General features: G+C 45.2%; 1 protein-coding gene and 1 pseudogene across 4 annotated transcripts; one reads left to right on the top strand and one right to left on the bottom strand.

Moving 5' to 3' along the window:
• Positions 1 to 26: 26 nt before the first annotated feature.
• On the bottom strand, positions 27 to 6,875 carry LOC113150644 (annotated as a pseudogene).
• Positions 4,976 to 17,031, top strand: fam160b2 (family with sequence similarity 160 member B2). 4 transcript variants are annotated; one of them, XM_026343242.1, is made up of 18 exons: positions 4,976 to 5,061; positions 8,101 to 8,179; positions 8,342 to 8,427; positions 8,622 to 8,705; positions 9,618 to 9,722; positions 9,870 to 9,989; positions 10,431 to 10,940; positions 12,787 to 12,986; positions 13,144 to 13,240; positions 13,717 to 13,793; positions 13,882 to 14,038; positions 14,119 to 14,279; positions 14,865 to 14,978; positions 15,102 to 15,192; positions 15,357 to 15,503; positions 15,584 to 15,724; positions 15,871 to 15,971; positions 16,121 to 17,031. In XM_026343242.1, the coding sequence occupies exons 3-18, from the start codon at positions 8,392 to 8,394 to the stop codon at positions 16,221 to 16,223; spliced, it is 2,244 nt and encodes a 747-aa protein (XP_026199027.1). In that variant the 5' UTR covers positions 4,976 to 5,061; positions 8,101 to 8,179; positions 8,342 to 8,391; the 3' UTR covers positions 16,224 to 17,031. The 4 variants fall into 4 exon arrangements, with proteins under 4 accessions (XP_026199027.1, XP_026199026.1, XP_026199029.1 ...); XM_026343241.1 differs by lacking the exon at positions 4,976 to 5,061 and adding an exon at positions 7,158 to 7,351; XM_026343244.1 differs by lacking the exons at positions 4,976 to 5,061; positions 8,101 to 8,179 and adding an exon at positions 9,208 to 9,490 and having other exon boundaries at positions 8,383 to 8,427.
• The last annotated feature ends 380 nt before the right edge of the window (positions 17,032 to 17,411 follow it).

Genomic DNA, 17,411 nt, shown 5'->3' with positions numbered 1-17,411 from the left:
CAGACAGACAGGTGTGTAGACAGACAGGTTTTATTGATTCAGATTTGAGGCTCAGCTGGCTCCTTCATTAATATTGACAAACTTTATCCTGCTTTATAGTATTTAAACAGGAAGTGATGTCACAGGTGCTTCGTGAGGTGCTCCAGCGGGTTGGTGGTCCAGTACTTGTGGTTCCAGCCCAGAAACCAACCAGTAAAGGTTGGCGGTTCAAATCCCTGTTTCACCGTGACGATGGGGGTACGGGGGTCTCTGTGGGCTGGGTCACTCTCGATGTACCGGACCGCTGCACAAAGTAACACAAAGGTAGCTGTTACGGACCTGGATCAACTGAACCAGGTTAACACTAGAAGAACATCAAGGCTGCAGACACCTGCACCTGAGCAGGTTGTTTACCTGAGGAGCTGCTGATTAATGCATTAGAAGATCAACTCACCTGATGCTGCTGCCTCCATCTTTTCCTCCTCATCAGCCTGGTTCCCGATCCAAACAAACACCTGCAGGAGGACACAGGATTTATGGAAACAAGTAGGAACAGGATCTGTAACCATTGGGACAGAAGATGAGACTCACATGGTCCCAGACATCCAAGATCATGACATCGTCAGGTGCGAGGTCATTCTGTGTCAGCTCACCAGGAACCTCCTCCATCTGAACACACACAGGTTAAATGATTGTTAACAATCTGCACTGGCTTCTTAATGACAAGGTGAAGCCCTGAGGAACCCTGGGGCAGGTCATCAGTACTCAGGAAACCCTCAGTAACTGTACCAACCCCTCAGTACACCTGTACCAACCACTGAGTACACCTGTACCCTGTACCAACCACTGAGTACACCTGTACCAACCACTGAGTACACCTGTACCCTGTACCAACCCCTGAGTACACCTGTACCAACCCCTGAGTACACCTGTACCAACCACTGAGTACGCCTGTACCCTGTACCAACCCCTGAGTACACCTGTACCAACCCCTGAGTACACCTGTACCAACCACTGAGTACACCTGTACCCTGTACCAACCCCTGAGTACACCTGTACCAACCCCTGAGTACACCTGTACCAACCCCTGAGTACACCTGTACCAACCACTGAGTACGCCTGTACCAACCACTGAGTACACCTGTACCAACCCCTGAGTACACCTGTACCAACCACTGAGTACACCTGTACCCTGTACCAACCCCTGAGTACACCTGTACCAACCCCTGAGTACACCTGTACCAACCACTGAGTACACCTGTACCCTGTACCAACCCCTGAGTACACCTGTACCAACCCCTGAGTACACCTGTACCAACCCCTGAGTACACCTGTACCAACCACTGAGTACGCCTGTACCAACCACTGAGTACACCTGTACCCTGTACCAACCACTGAGTAAACCCGTGTACCCTGTACCAACCACTGAGTACACCTGTACCCTGTACCAACCACCTTGATATTGTCAGCAGCCACATCAAACAACTTAGAAGCTACAAAGTCAACAGCCCTAAATACTTAAGCAGACAGACCAGGAAATTTCCAGTCTTGTTGGAGCAGGCAAACAGACGAGGCGGATGAATCTCCATCTTGTTTTGTAACCGGGGGGACTGACAGTAGTCCGTTTGCCCCCCCCAACACCTTCCAGAATTCATCTGTACACAAATACACAATCAGGATATCAGCTGCTTTGAACTTGTTCCTTAAAGTCAATATATGGAACGAACATTTTTCCATCATCCAGCCCCCCCTCACCTTCCTCCTTTCCCTCCTCTAGAAGGGTGGGGGTCACCTGCAAGATCCCAGACAGGTGTTCAGCTCCCTTGACTTCGGCTGAGCTGCTGCTTTTCCCTTTCCACATCCAGGATCCAGAAGGGGAGACCACAAGGAAGACATCATTGGAGTTCAGACTGGAGGAGGACAGATCCACCTGAGGACAACAGGGGAGACCATATCAAGCTGGTCTAAGTGGACTAAGACTGGAATCAGGGTCTTGGGGAACAAAAACGCACAGTGACCATCTGTGACTAACATCCTGCAGTCTGGTCCTGACACACCTCAGTCTCTGTACGTCTGTGGTTTTCTCTCTCACCTCCACTGCTCTAGTGTCTCCTGCTGGATTGGATCGAACCTGGAACAAGCGGGTCCCTGCCACCTCTGACTGGCCACCCTCTCTGGAAGTCCCACCCTTGTAAACCACCAACAGGTGCCCGCCAAATAGGCTCATGAGGTGGGCTGGCTCCTTACCTTGAACCACTCGTACCTGCAGACAGGTGACAGTGTGAGTGTTAAAGTCTTATTGTCTTTACAGATCTGGGTCCAGTGTTGTCACTTCATGTACCTGCACTGCTCCACCTCCCAGGTCATCATCCACCTGGACAGCCAAGATGGCAGACGCTCCAACCTCATCCGTGCTGGACTCTGCTCCCTGCCTGCAGACAAAGACGCCAAATGATACAGTTGATTTTTGATCCATATCTAGATGGAGCAGGTAGATGGACACCTGTCATCAAGTTCTTCTTCATCCTTCTCCCCTGTGGATCTCACCATATGTAGATGATGTGACCCTGTCTGCCACTGTGTTGGTACTTATACAGGATGATGTAACTGTCTCCTCCATAGAACTGGCCGAAGACTGACGGATCCACTGGGATCTTCTTGGATCCTTCAATACGCCAGATCTGCAGACGAGTAAAGAGGTCAGAGAGACAGGTCGATTTTTTGGATAGTGACCCAAAAAATGACATCACAAACCCAATGGGCCACATGGTCACATCATCTAGAGCTCATGCATCACGAGCCAGTTAAGGTAGTTTAGGTTTCTGATCTGAGGTGAACCTATAATTAAATGTCCAGATAAGCAGTTACTGAAGTCTTCACTGTCCAGATGATAGAAAGACAGTGAAGCTGTAGCACTAGGCCACATTTAAACAGAATAGGTACAGTGCTGCATTCAGTGATCATAATATGTTTCACCTCAGACGTCCAACTGGGCAGTAAAATAACAGTTTGTACACAACAGTTTAAAAGATGTTCAGGTTTCTCTCTCTGCAGTTGGAAGTAACAAATGTTTATGTCTCTGTATTTGTTCTGCTCATGATTACAGATTAAAACCACTGGGATCTCCACCTTGTGTTTGCTCCTCACATACAGATAGTGTAACACTAGGGAACCAAAATGAGAGTGGGGCAAAGTAAAATTAAATTAGACCACAGGGGAACTACTGTAAGTGCCACGTGGTGCCTGCAGACAGTACTCTGTCTGAAAATAGTCTTCGTCTGAACATTTTACATTTTTATTTTGGAATCTCTTCGGGTCATGATGGACATGGCCCTGCTAACCTGTTTCTCTCCATCCCCTCGGTCCACCATCCCATGCTGCGCTGCCATGGCCTCTGATTGATGTAACTTTGACGCATCGAATGGCACCTGTCCAATGAAAACCATTAGCTTTGGTCTAGAAACGAACAGTTTGGTCTGGAACTTGGTCCTGGTTCATCTACCTTTTCTATCTTTGCTATCCGATTGGACACGTACGCTGTTCCCATGCCGACAGTGTCACCACAATCTCTCCAGTTCTTAAAGAACTGCTTGAAGATTGGAGTCTCTCCATGTTCCGGAAGGACCTGGATCTAAGGGGGCCCATCGAGGCAGGGTGGACAGGTGAAGCAGTTAGACAGGTGAAGGTGAATAGGTACTGTATATACATACACATTCACGCTGATGGACCGACAGAAGTGTTTTTTTAGCTTTAAACTTAATTTGATTTTGTGTCAGGCAAATTTGAGCAAAGACTGAGAGGTGAGTCTGTATCACACAGGTGTGTTTACCTGTCACACAGGTGTGTTTACCTGTGTGTGTGAGGGGTAGTTCATCTTTTGGATGAACTGCTCGGCGCTCTTCAGGACAGCACAACGTTCCTCCGCATTCGCATCTTTACCTGCAAACACACACATGCAGACACGTGTCTTCTATTTTTCCGTACACAGCTGATAACGGCGCTCGTTCTCACTGACCAATCATATCACATCCTGTGTCAGAGGAACCTGTGCAGACCTGTCTAACTGGTTTCAGTCCAGTCTGCTTAGAACCATTTTACAGTTCGAACCTTTCCAGACGAAGATGTGTCCATTAACTCCGTTGTCCAGGATGAAACACTCAGTGGACTGCAAAGTATCCTGGGAGAAGGGGTTCTGCTCTGCTACCATGGTAACTGCCATGTCCCCATCTGCATTCGACACCTGAGAGACAAACAGGTGAGCACTTCCTGCTGCTACCTCACACTAGAAGCCTTGCACTCAGTCATACAGGTGAGAAACACCTGGTTCAATGTGTCACCTTGTAGAGCTGAGCCACTCTCCTGTTGGAGGCGTCCATCTTGGTGTCGTCACTTTGACCTTCGGGAAGTTCTGGCTTCTCTCCAAGAACCTGCACACAGACACACACAACAACTTTACCTGAAAAGTGTTTAATGATATTTGATTAAATGTTTATTGTTATTTTAATTAGTTATTGCATATTTTACAATATTTAAGACATTTTTCCAGATAAAGAAAATCTGAGCTGTCTCCCAGGTAGTGCCACCTGGAAAACACACTTTACTGTCCTCAGGTCATCACCTGCAGCATCCTGTCTGGCTCCGCCCCTTCATCACAGATCAACAGTTTGGCCCGCCCACACATCTCGTTGTCACGGATACCCTTACATACCTGTCAATCAATCAGTCCATCAGTGATGTCATTAAACAATGATGATGTAATGATTTGACATCACCACTCACCATAGCAGCCTTTAGCTTCTCAAAGTGGTTGCTATGGGAACCAGACCACTGGATTATTTCCTGTAGACACAGAGAGACAGATTCAGTGTCTGCCCGTCTGTCTGACTGCCTGTCTCACCTCTGCCTGTCTATCTCACCTTTCCCAGGTGCAGGATGAAACTGTCTCCCTGGTTGAAACTCTCCCAGCTGATCGGAACTTCCATTGCCCTGACGACATGCCGACCTTTGACCTGCAGCAGCCTCTTCTCGTCATTGGTTACCACGTGTCTGAACCCTGAGGCCACACCCCCTGCCTGAGAGCAGGTAGAACTGACATCATCAGTCAAGCCATTTGTCTGTACTGCAGTATCAGTAGTACTGAGTACAGAGTACTGCAAATAATAATAATAATGATAATAATGCAGTAAACAGTGAAACTGAATCAAGATAAACAGTAAAATTAAAATAAACGACAAAATTCTGTGTGATGTAAAACCTACAGTAGTACCAGCAGTTCATGTAGTACATGTTTTGTAGTTACCATATACTTGAGACCAGTTTTGAAGTACCCAGTGAATGTACTGGACTCGTGGCCCTGGACTTCACGGTACTGGATTGGCGCCCCCTGCAGGAAGTCGTCCATCTGAACCGCAAAGATGGCTGCTGCTCCACTCTCATCCTGAGAACACTCTGACCCTGGAGATCAATGAACCAATCACAGACCAGAACCAGTGTCACACCTGGAATCACTGTTACTTCTAAAAGTATTACTCTCAGCAGTATTAAACCTACTAAGATCAGTAGTAATACTGTGTTTCTGAACACGATGAAGGACCTGCTCACCGTTCGGTAAATCTGACTTTATGCTGACGATACTGTTATTTACTGCTCTAAAATACAACAGCAGTAGCAGTATTAGTATGTGCTGAGCTGCAGTACCTATCCAGTAGTGCAGGTCATACTGCAGTGATCCCCTCTGGGTCTTGGTGCCGTGGAGAACCAGGTAAGCGTCTCCGCTGTAGAAACCACCGTAGAGATTCTCAGGTACGGGAACCAGCTCCATCTTCTCCACCCGCCACACCTGAAGCCCTGCCTTCTTACCTGCATTCTCAAACTCTGGGTGGAACACCATGATGTCACCTGCAGGGGGAGGGGACACGTTAGATCAACATGACGTCACTGGGCGTGGTTACAGAATAATGGCATCAGAACCTGACACTGACCTCAAAGTTTGGTCTTAAAGTCAAATGAAAGAAAAAGCTTCAGGTTATTTTCTGCTTAAGTTTTATTCTTGAATACAACCAGTTCTTTGGTTTCTGAAAGAATCCTCATAATCTGGAAATGAACATATTCTTTATACTGTGATCACCTCACGTTGGTGAATTATTATAAAATAAGCTCAGTCCACTTTAAGGGGGCTGAGTTCAGCTCGGTTCACGAGGATAAATGTGAAAACGCACTGAAGTAAACACAAACCTGCAGAAGATGCGTTCAAGAGCAGCTGGGTGCTTTCACCAGATGTGTTCTGTATCAGACTGAACCGAGATTAAAGTGATGATGATGATGAAGCTACAGGCGCCCCCGCTTCCTTTTCAGACTGAAGAAATGACTGAGACTAAATGAAACATTTTAAAAATTAGAAACCGACCGAGAGTTGAAATAAATAAATGCATCATGAACTAAAACAGACGAGCAGCAAAGTAAAAACTCACCGTCACCGTCCAGCTGGATGGAAACAGAATAATGAAGGCTGAGCTCCAGCTGAGGCACTGACACAGGGAGGAGGGACTGCAGGTAACTTTACCTGTCCACCCCCGCTTCTGTCACACCCAGACTCGGGCTGAACAACAGCTGCTGCTGAAACCAGAGACACTTATTGTTCATAAAAGCAACAAGAACTGAGACTATTTTATTTTCTGCTTGAACATCTTCACAGGAAACAGTGTGAACTCACCTGATGCTGAAACATGTTTCATCTGCTGAAGTCTTGTGCTGCACAAGTTAAACGTTGCTGAACCGCTGCATCAAACATTTGAGTCAGTAAAAGCATCAGAGTATTCTGGACAACTGTGCAATCAGCAGTGTCCCCCATGACTGTGGTTACGTGCAGTGAACTCGAGAGATACGCAATATTTATACTGCAAAATATTTCAAATCAAATATTTTACTGTTAAATGAATCTAGAATTTATTTATGAGTTTTACTTTTTGAATTAAATCCAACACCACAACCAGTGATTCTTGTTGTTTAATTTTTAATTAATGTATCAATTTAATTACACGTGGAGCTTATTATATGTGTTATTACAAATACTTTTTATAGACATTAATAATCAAATGTCCGCATTTATAGACAGAGCTCTTATTTTGAAATTATCTGAGCGGACGCAGCAGAAATTCTCTGGACTGTTCTTTATTTTGAAACTTCAGACCGGATGTTTACGGTAGTTTGACCCGGTCAGCTGTTTGGTTTAGTTGTCAACATGTCGCAGTGAACTGACAACGATAACCGGTAACTAACCGGGTTTAACCGGGTTTAACCGGGTTAACGAACAGTCGGGAGAATGGAGACGTTCAGTAAACTAACGAGTATGCTGCTGCACGCGCTGGAGACGGTGAGTTAGCAGCTGTTAGCCAAGTTAGCTTCTGTTAGCTCAGGTATGTGCCAGTTAAAGTTTGTGACATGTGTGTTGGGGGGTGGGGTGGGGGGGGGTGGGGGGGGTAATAACGTTAACTGACGCAGAAAATAAACCCGGTTTATCAGGTGCGAACTGTGACTAAAGTTCTGTTACCTGCGGCAGGTGAGTTTGTGTCGACGTGGAGGAAGGAATGTGTTCAGGTATTCAGACAGGTCCGGGCTGGGGCCTGGGGGGTGGGCTGGGGCCTGGGGGGTGGGGTGGGGTGGGGTGGACAGGTACAGTCAGACCCAGTTCACTGGTCATCATGAGGACCCAGTTTAATAATGCCAGTAAGTTTTTAAAACACAACATATTGTTTTCAGTCAGTGTCATTTCTAAATGGTTCCTTAAAGTTTATCTCTGTATTATTATTGCGTATTAGTAACAGTTGTTATTTATAAAAACAATATTACAACAATATATTTACTGGGATGTGGTTAGAGTCTGTGCAGAATTCAAATAACAAAACAACTTTTATTCTGGTGATCTATGGAGGGTTTCCTGTCTGTGGATTTTAACTTGCACAGAGATCTAATGTTTTTAATTTTACCTGGTCAGAGAAAAGTGAAGACAAAAGCTGTTAGAGTAAAACAAACTAAACACAACATTTTCCTGCTTTTATTTTATTAATGAGACAGATTCACTTCCTGTTATTGAACCTGTCTGTCTAACTGTCTGTCTCTCAGCGGGAACCCACAGTGGACCTACTGGACTCGTTTGTGGAACACTGGAAATCAATCACCAACTATTACATCGAGACCACAGGTGAGTGACGGGGAAGCTCGGTTTTGGGGATACGTTAAGGTTCAGATGAGATGAAGCAGACCAATGGGAAACGGACTGAACAGTGTGTGTGTGTGTGTGTGTGTGTGTGTGTGTGTGTGTGTGTGTGTGTGTGTGTGTGTGTGTGTGTGTGTGTGTGTGTAGACGACAGCCGTCCTGTCAAACAGACTGACATCCCGTGGCGTCTCAAACAGATGTTGGATATTTTGGTGTATGAAGAGAAACAACAGGTAACACCTGTCTCTCTCTTTCTCTGTCTGCTCACAGCTTCTCACACACAGTGGTCACTTTATTAGGAACAGCTGATGAATCTAATCAATGTTAACTGTTTTAAAACGTATGATGATTTTCTTGTGGAACCATGTCTTGTTCACTGTCCATGAAGCTCATAGAGGCTGACGTATTCACTGATGTGTTGATGCAGGGTGTGGAGGAGATGGGAGCGTGTTTGGAGTATCTGCTGCAACACAAACTGCTGGAGACTCTGTGCACACTGGGCAAAGCTCAGGTAAAATTTACTTGAATCCAGCTCCATGTGGAAGTCGCTGTGCATCTGCATTGGTCACATGATGCACAGGGGAACAATAAAATACAACTTCTACTCTAGAACACTAGATCACTCTAGAAGTGATCAAGTGATGTCACCAACTACAGTTAAAATCAATGGAACTAATTTGCTTGTTGATTTTCGTCGACTGCGTGTTTGAATCCATTCGATCTACTTACTGATCTAAAAGCTGTTTAGAGTTACAAGCTGAGACATCACAGATCAGAATTCATCCTGAAACTAATGCTGATATCAAACAACAGGACAAATACCTGAAATGTTCAGCTTTAGTGGTGTATATTCACAGGCTTTAATCACTTTACTTAAGTAACTTATATTACTTTTACTTCCACTACAGTTAATTGACAGCTTTAGTTTGAACACAAGGCTTAAGTCACTTTGGCAAATGTCCACAGTGTTTGAGGTCGATGTTTCTGTTGTAAAATCAGTTCTGTGTTGGCAGGAGAAGTGAGACCGTCACTGTCGACACTCTGATGGTACAGTAGCTGCTCATCCGGAATCTCTTTGACTTGATGTGACAGTTTAATCTGGTGAATATTTGTGATTCTTCAGCTGGTCAACTTGGTGAAATGAGAATCCACATGTTCAGTCATGTTTTCTCAGCCACCTGTTGACTTTGTGGGCTGTAGAGTGATGTTTGAATTCAAACAGGTTCCTGTTCCAGTATGAAATATTTTGATGGACAGCTGGAATTTGAATGCACAGCTCTGTCAGCTCTGTCACAGGTTGGAGCTTCTGCCCTCACAAACATAAAAACACACATGTTGTTGTGTCGCTGACTGAGAATAATTAATTCCAGCTGAACAGATCCTGAGGTGAACTCTTACTAATGATCTCCTCCCTCCTCCTCAGTATCCTCCGGGGATGTCTCAGCAGGTCCTGCTGTTTTTCTCTAAGCTGTTGTCTCAGATGCAGCAACCTCTGCTGCACCTGGTCAATGTCTACAAACCTGTACAGGTGAGTCATTTTCATTTATTCCCAGTAGTAAACCAGTTTAAACTAATTTCCACTGACAGAAAGGAAAGAATGATTGATGCAGGTTAGCTCTCAGTCATGTGACTCCACTGTCTGATGATGTCATTCTGCCCCATCGCCCCTCCACAGAAGTTGATTCGTCTCTGTGCACTTCCTGGTTCCCAAACTGAGAAGGAGGAGGCACAGTTTCTATTGGTCATCTGTTCCAGAGTCAAACAGGATCCGCACACGCTCAGATACATCTTAGAGGTAACCAGCAGCTAATCAACCAACCACCCAGTCACTAGGTAACTAACCAACTACACACGTGACATCCTCCAACAGACAACCCTGAACTGACCAACTACTGATTAAGGTTAGCGATATACTTATAGTATAATAGTAGAGCTCCAAACTAACATGTCAGTAACCAGGTACCCATCAGACTAGTTTCACCAACAGGTTAGTCATTAACCATACCCACCACTGACCAACCTTAAATAAATTACTAGCTTCACCCAGTCAACAACTCAACACTGACTTAACTAGCACCTTTAACTACAAACCAACTTAACGACCTATTAACCAGTCACAGTAATAACTAACCAGCATCCTCTAAGCTTCATTAGTAACTAACTAATCGCTAACTTCCAGCTCCTATCTAACCGATCACTGTGTGATCATGTGACTTTCTTTGATTCTTGCCATCAGATTGCGGACCAACCAGCAGCCAGGACTTCAGCCTCCAACCAACCACAGCTCTGCACACAAGCCTCCAATCACAGGACAGAAACTCTACTTCCTTCTAGCCAATCAGAGCCCCCTGCCTCCAGCCCTGTCCAATCAGAGCCCCCTGCCTCCAGCCCTGTCCAATCAGAGCCCCCTGCCTCCAGCCCTGTCCAATCAGAGCCCCCTGCCTCCAGCCCTGTCCAGTCAGAGCCCCCTGCCTCCAGCCATGTCCAATCAGAGCCCCCTGCCTCCAGCCCTGTCCAATCAGAGCCCCCTGCCTCCAGCCCTGTCCAATCAGAGCCCCCTGCCTCCAGCCCTGTCCAATCAGAGCCCCCTGCCTCCAGCCCTGTCCAATCAGAGCCCCCTGCCTCCAGCCCTGTCCAATCAGAGCCCCCTGCCTCCAGCCCTGTCCAATCTGAGCCCCCTGCCTCCAGCTCTGTCCAATCAGAGTCTACATTGCTATCGGCTCTGCTGCAGCTCACCAAGAGTCAGGTCAGTAAACAGGTTAACTACAGCTAACTAGTCCAATAGACATACAGTGAGGGAAAAAATTATTTGAACCCCAGCTGATTTTGTAAGTTTGCCCACTAACTTCAAAAAGAGTTATAAATTAATTTGCATTTCCACGAAGGAAAGAAGTATTTGATCCCCTATCCGTCAGCAAGATCTCTAGCTCCCAGGTGGATCTTATACAGGTAACGAGCTGACATTGGCAGCCCTCTCAGCTCGTTACCTGTATAAAAGAGACCTGTCCACAGAAGCAATCAATCAATCCAGATTCCAAACTCTTCACCATGGCCAAGACCAAAGAGCTTTCCAAGGATGTCAGGGACAAGATTGTGGACCTACACAAGGCTGGAATGGGCTACAAGACCATCGCCAAGCAGCTGGGTGAGAAGGTGACAACAGTTGGTGCAATTATTCGCAAATGGAAGAAACATAAATTAACTGCCAATCTCCCTTGGTCTGGAGCTCCATGCAAGATCTCACCTCGTGGAGTTTCAATGATAATGAGAACGGTGAGGAATCAGCCAAGAACCACTCGGGAGGAACTTGTCAATGATCTCAAGGCAGCTGGGACCATAGTCACCCAAAAAACAGTTGGTAACACACTACGCCGTGAAGGACTGAAATCCTGCTGTGCCCGCAAGGTCCCCCTGCTCAAGAAAGCCCATCTACAGGCCCGTTTGAAGTTTGCCACTGAACATCTGACTGATTCAGAGGAAGACTGGGTGAAAGTGTTGTGGTCAGATAAGACCAAAATCGAGCTCTTTGGCATCAACTCAACTCGCTGTGTTTGGAGGAGGAGGAAGGCTGCCTATGACTCCAAAAACACCATCCCCACTGTCAAATATGGAGGTGGAAACATTATGCTTTGGGGGTGTTTTTCTGCCAAGGGGACAGGACAATTGCAACCGCATCAAAGGGAGGATGGATGGGGCCATGTACCGTCAAATGTTGGGTGAGAACCTCCTTCCCTCAGTCAGGGCATTGAAAAGGGTCGTGGTTGGGTACTCCAGCATGACAATGATCCAAAACACACGGCTAAGGCAACAAATGACTGGCTCAAGAAGAAGCATATTAAGGTCATGGAGTGGCCTAGTCAGTCTCCAGACCTTAATCCCATAGAAAATCTGTGGAGGGAGCTGAAGGTTCGAGTTGCCAAACATTGGAGAGGATCTGCAAAGAGGAGTGGGCCAAAATCCCCCCTGAGATGTGTGCAAACCTTGTGGCCAACTACAAGAAACGGCTGACCTCTGTGATTGCCAACAAAGGTTTTGCCACCAAGTACTAAAGCATGTTTTTCGAAGGGATCAAATACTTCTTTCCTTCGTGGAAATGCAAATTAATTTATAACTCTTTTTGAAACGCATTTTTCTGGATTTTTTTTTGTCATTGTTGTGTCTCACTGTTCAAATACACCTACCATTGAAATTATAGACTGATCATTTCTTTGTTAGTGGGCAAACTTACAAAATCAGCTGGGGTTCAAATAATTTTTTCCCTCACTGTAACTGTCTCACTGATACATGAATTACCATCATGTCTTATTTAGTCACCAGTGATTTTGTTACTGTAGTAACAAATAAGTTACTTTGAGTAATCAGATTACTGTCGACCGTCTACACTGATTTGACTGAAACAGCTGTGGGTTCCAGAACCAGGACACGTCAGCTTTTAAAGTATTTATTACTTAAACATCCAAGATATTAGTTACATGTGAACAGGATGTGATGAAACTAGAATTGTACTAATTGTTTTTATCACCATTGTAGCAGCGTGTGTAGTGTTGTTGTTTTGTTGTCACCTCACCGTCACGTTATCATCACCTTTCTAGAGGGGCTCGGTCTGTGTGAAGGCCTACGACAGCCTCCTGCTGCTCTCTGGTCTCCAGTCTGGATCTTCAGGGGAGATTCTGAGTGATCAGACCCAGCTGGCAGAGCTGCTGGCTGGGAGGCTGCTGGAGCTGTACTCCCTGCTGCCTGTGGAGAGTCTGGATCCTGGACAGGTGCAGAGCTGGCCTCATACACCGTGGAGGTACGGGTACACACTGAGTCCACACAAATCAGTACAAAGGCAGTAGACATTGGGTATGTCAGGTGATGGCGGTAGTACTAGTATTTTCCGAGTGTGTACTGATACTGTAGGCTGATAACAGTAGTACTGCAGTATTTTTCTCTCTGTTTCCCACCAGCTCTGATCTCAGGTCAGAACCTCGAGCTTCTGATCACACGACCAACTTCTTCTCCTGGTTTGACTTTCTGGATCACCTGGCGAGAGAGGCCCCTCAGGTACACACACCTACACACCGTCTGAGATATTAGAACTGATACTACTACTGTAATACCTGACCTGCTGTTTTTCTGTCTGATTTCAAGATTTAAATATATATAGTTAAACACAGTGTCTCTGTGTCACCGGACTGGTTTGAAGATGAGACAGTGACAGTAAAGAAGGACAATAAGACGCTGTGTGAATAATAAAGTAAAATAGAAACATTACAGAGAGGTAGCATTAAAATGCTGCACACACCAAACATGCAGTAGGAGTTTCACTGACCTCCTGTGTTGGAATCTGAGAACAGAACAGATCTTCACACGTCCCACAGGTTCTGGACAGTGACTAACAGACATACACAGACACTAAAACACAGACACTAAAACCACCATGAACTGTATCGGTCTGTGGACTAAGTCCAGTTTAGTACATCACATGTGAGTCCAACCGCTGCTGCTTCCCTTCACCTGAGCTGTGTCTGTGTCCTCAGGTGTTGACAGCGAAGGTGTCTCAGTGCGTCCGTCGCCTGTGGTTGGTGGACGTGGTCCAGCCTCAGCTGCTGCACACGTAACAACGCTCGCACCTTCTCACACTCTGCTTCCCTTTGTTTATCGCCACTCAACCATCTGATGTCCAGGTGTGTTTGTGTCCTCAGGAGTGAGCAGGTGGTCTTAGTCTCCACCTCCGTCCTCTGTGCTGTCGTCAGAGTCGTCCAGTCCTCGTCTCTGCTTGATCAGCTGGTCCACTTTCTACTGAGGACACAGAGTGTGACTCACCTGCTGCTGCAGCGCTGTGACCACATCTCAGACCAGGTGAGTCCAGGTACAGGAGACCAGCAGAGAACTGTGTGTGTAGATCAAGTCAAAACCAGTGTGTCTGTCTCTGTCCTCAGATCAGTATGGTGTCTCTGTCTCTGGTGGACGAATTACTACAGAAGCCTCACAGGGACATTTTGGACGTCCTGGTGTTGAGTTCCCTGCAGAGTCGTAGTTACCTATCTCCACCTGCCACAGGTGTGGACGACAGACACGCTGAGACCAGTGAGGACGGAGAGTGAGTTCATCACCCTTGTTAGATTTTTTTTACATTTTTTTATATCTATATACTGTGTTTAACTGATGTTTTGGGATTTTTTATATATTTAAAGTTTTAAGATATTTTAAATTTGGTCTATATTGAACTAATTTTTTTAATTTAATACTATTTTTGAATATTATTTGACTTTTCAGTAAGAATTCTTTCCTGGATATTTCACATTTTATTGATGATATTTTACAAATGTTTTTAAATAATAAATTCAGTATAATTAATAATTTTTTTTGTCCTTTGTTAAAATATTTTGGGTAAATTACAATTTTACAAATGTTGTATATTATTATTATTTAAGAATTAGTATCTAACTAATTATTTCATTTGTTTTGCCAGAGTTTTACAGTGTGTTTACTACTCATGATTAATGTTTTATGTATATGTTTTTAGTATTTGAGACATTTTTTCCAGATATTTAATAGTTGTTTGTAGGGATTTTACTGTATTTGTAGTATATTTGTACTACAGGTACGTCAGCAGAGCAGCTTCAGTGTCAGATGGAAAACTAATAATAATAACTGATGAAAATCTCTCGTTCTGTGATCTCAGGGATCTGGAGGAGGACCCGTTCTTCTCAGACTCTTTGTTCTCAGACACTCAGCTTCCTCCTCCTCCTCCTCCTCTCTCCTCTGGACTGGGATCCACTTCTGCTGTCGTCAACAGGTGACTACACGCTACACACCTGTGTACCCTGATTAGTCTGACAGGTTAATGTGACCTGTGTTTAGTCTGACAGGTTACTAGAGGTAGTAATAATTCATTCGGCCTTTGACTCTGTGTTTGCAGCTTCCTGTGTTTAGTTCCTGTTGAGGTCCGATCAGCTCAGCTGCTGCAGGAAGGAGGATACGAATCGTACGTTCACGACGCTCACACTCTGGTAAGAACACAAACACATTTGTTTTTGTTGTTGCCGTGCACCTGTCCAGACTCACACTGACACAGGACTGTTGGGATTAAACCCAGTACAGATGTTCAGATCCAGGTTTGTTGACCTGTGTTCAGCTGATGAGGCTGTAACTCTCACCTGATCTCCTCCTCCAGGTGACCGAGTGTCAGACTCTGTCTGTGTCCTGGGATTGGCCGATCACTCTTCCTGCTCCCGCTTCCTTCTCAGGTGAGGGGGAGGAGTTCTTTGAAGGTCACCTGCTCAAAGTCTTGTTCGACCGACTGGGACGCATCCTGGAGCAGGTACACACACCTGTCTGACCCCATACACACCTGTGTGATGACTCAGTGACTCACCTTGATGACCTCATGTGTGTTTTCAGCCGTATGAGTTGAACCTGCAGCTGACGGCGGTTCTGTCCAGACTGTCGTCCTTCAGCCACCCGCTGCTGCACGAATACCTGCTCAACCCCTACATACACCTGTCTCACTGCTCCAGGTCACTCTTCTCTGTCCTCGTCAGGGTGAGACACTGAGAGACAGACGGGTTTTAACCAGTGTCTGTGACGTCTGATGTCAAAAAGTGTTTATACAAAAAAACCTCACCTGTGTCTCAGGTACGTTTCAACCTGTCTGTCCCAGCTGTCTCACCTGCCTGTCCCTCTCTCAGGTGATGGCAGAGCTAATGCAGAGGATCCAGCAGGTTTCCAACCTGACAGACAGGTTGTTGAACGCTAGGAGACACCTGCTGGGACTGAGCCACAATGTGGAGTAAATACCTGTTTCTTAACTACCTGTCTGTCTGAACCTCCACCTGTCTGTCTCTTCTGTGAACCTGAATTGAAGCAGTTTCAACTTTGACCTGTTTCCAGGTGTTTTAACGACAGCTGCTGATCAGTTTACCTGTTGTTCTGTCTCAGGCTGGAACACCTGACTCTTCTAAGAGGAGTCATCGTCCTGGAGGAGTTCTGCAAGGAACTCGCCGCCATAGCCTTCATCAAGATGCCCCTCGACCAGAACTGAGTCACCTGGACCACGCAGGACAGGTACTTCTGAGTAAGATGGGACTGGTAAACACTGACCGGTTCACCTGGAAAAGGGACTTCTGAGTGACCAGAACCAGGTCCACAGGTTCAGTCAGTTCAGATGAGAACCTGATTGAAGCCAATCTCAACGACAGGTGAGGAGAGTCAAAGGTGGTGATTGGACGACAGGAAGACTCAGGAACAGGTGACTGGATAATGAACTGGGGTTTTTTTTACTTTCTGGTCTGACACCTGCAGCAGAGTCTGATCCTGAGACCTGGTCTGTGAGGCGTCACCTTCCAGACCACATGACAGAATAATCAGACTCTGATTTTGACTTTTAGACTCAAACATTTAAATGTGAAGTTTCTTTTAAAGTCTTCAGTTGATTTAACATCAACAACCTGATTCCAAAGACCTGCGTGTACCTGAGCTCAGCTGATCCTGATCGAACCGCCTTGAAGTTTCTGTAGCTTTTCAGTCAAACTTTATTTGTGCAGCATTTTATAAGGAACAGATCAAATGTGTGAAAAGTGAATCATGTTTCGATAAAGAAACGATGATTAAAGGATCAGAGCTCAGTGATGGTTTCAGTTTTTTACGATAAAACAAACGTTTGTGTTTTATTGTTTTGTTTGTTTGTTTTTCAGTGTTTGGTCATCAACAACAACACGACACATTTTCTTTTCCTTTAAATTTAAATTGATATTAATGAAAAATGATTGTATCTTAAAAAACTGACTTCAGTTGTTTATCAGGAAACAGTTTCAAACTAATTTATATTTTTAATAAATATTTAATGTGAATTGAAGTTTATTTTCCTGATGTGTTTCAGAGCTTTGTGAACGACTTCTGTAAGAACTTATAATAAAGTGAAGCTTTAATTCTCTAAACCTGCTCAACAGACCATAACAAATATAGGTTCAGCTGTGACGTCATCGCCCTTTGTCATATATTTATAAACATAAACAATTATAAACTAGATTTAAACATTTAATGAAATGACTGAGTGTCAGCGCCTCCTGCTGTTTGTCAGGCTCCGCTGCAGCTCTGCATCACTTTCCTCCTCAGGTGTGAAACTACTGCAGGTAAACAGCAACACACCGGAAGTCACGCTTCTATCTTTCACAATAAAGGTATGTCATTTTCCATTTATCACAGTGACGGTGACTTTGTGTCGCTGGTT

This window comes from Anabas testudineus, chromosome 9 (genome assembly GCF_900324465.2).
Source record: "Anabas testudineus chromosome 9, fAnaTes1.2, whole genome shotgun sequence".
NCBI lineage: Eukaryota > Metazoa > Chordata > Actinopteri > Anabantiformes > Anabantidae > Anabas > Anabas testudineus.
The sequence above is the reverse complement of the archived record's forward strand: the minus strand, read 5'-3'. Positions and strand labels throughout refer to the sequence as shown.

Coding starts and splice junctions, on each gene's coding strand:
- fam160b2 (XM_026343241.1), top strand. CDS start 7,301: ATGGAGACGTTCAGTAAACTAACGAGTATGCTGCTGCACGCGCTGGAG. Junction 8,428..8,621: donor TGTATGAAGAGAAACAACAG/GTAACACCTGTC, acceptor GTGTTGATGCAG/GGTGTGGAGGAGATGGGAGC. Junction 13,241..13,716: donor TGGCGAGAGAGGCCCCTCAG/GTACACACACCT, acceptor CTGTGTCCTCAG/GTGTTGACAGCGAAGGTGTC.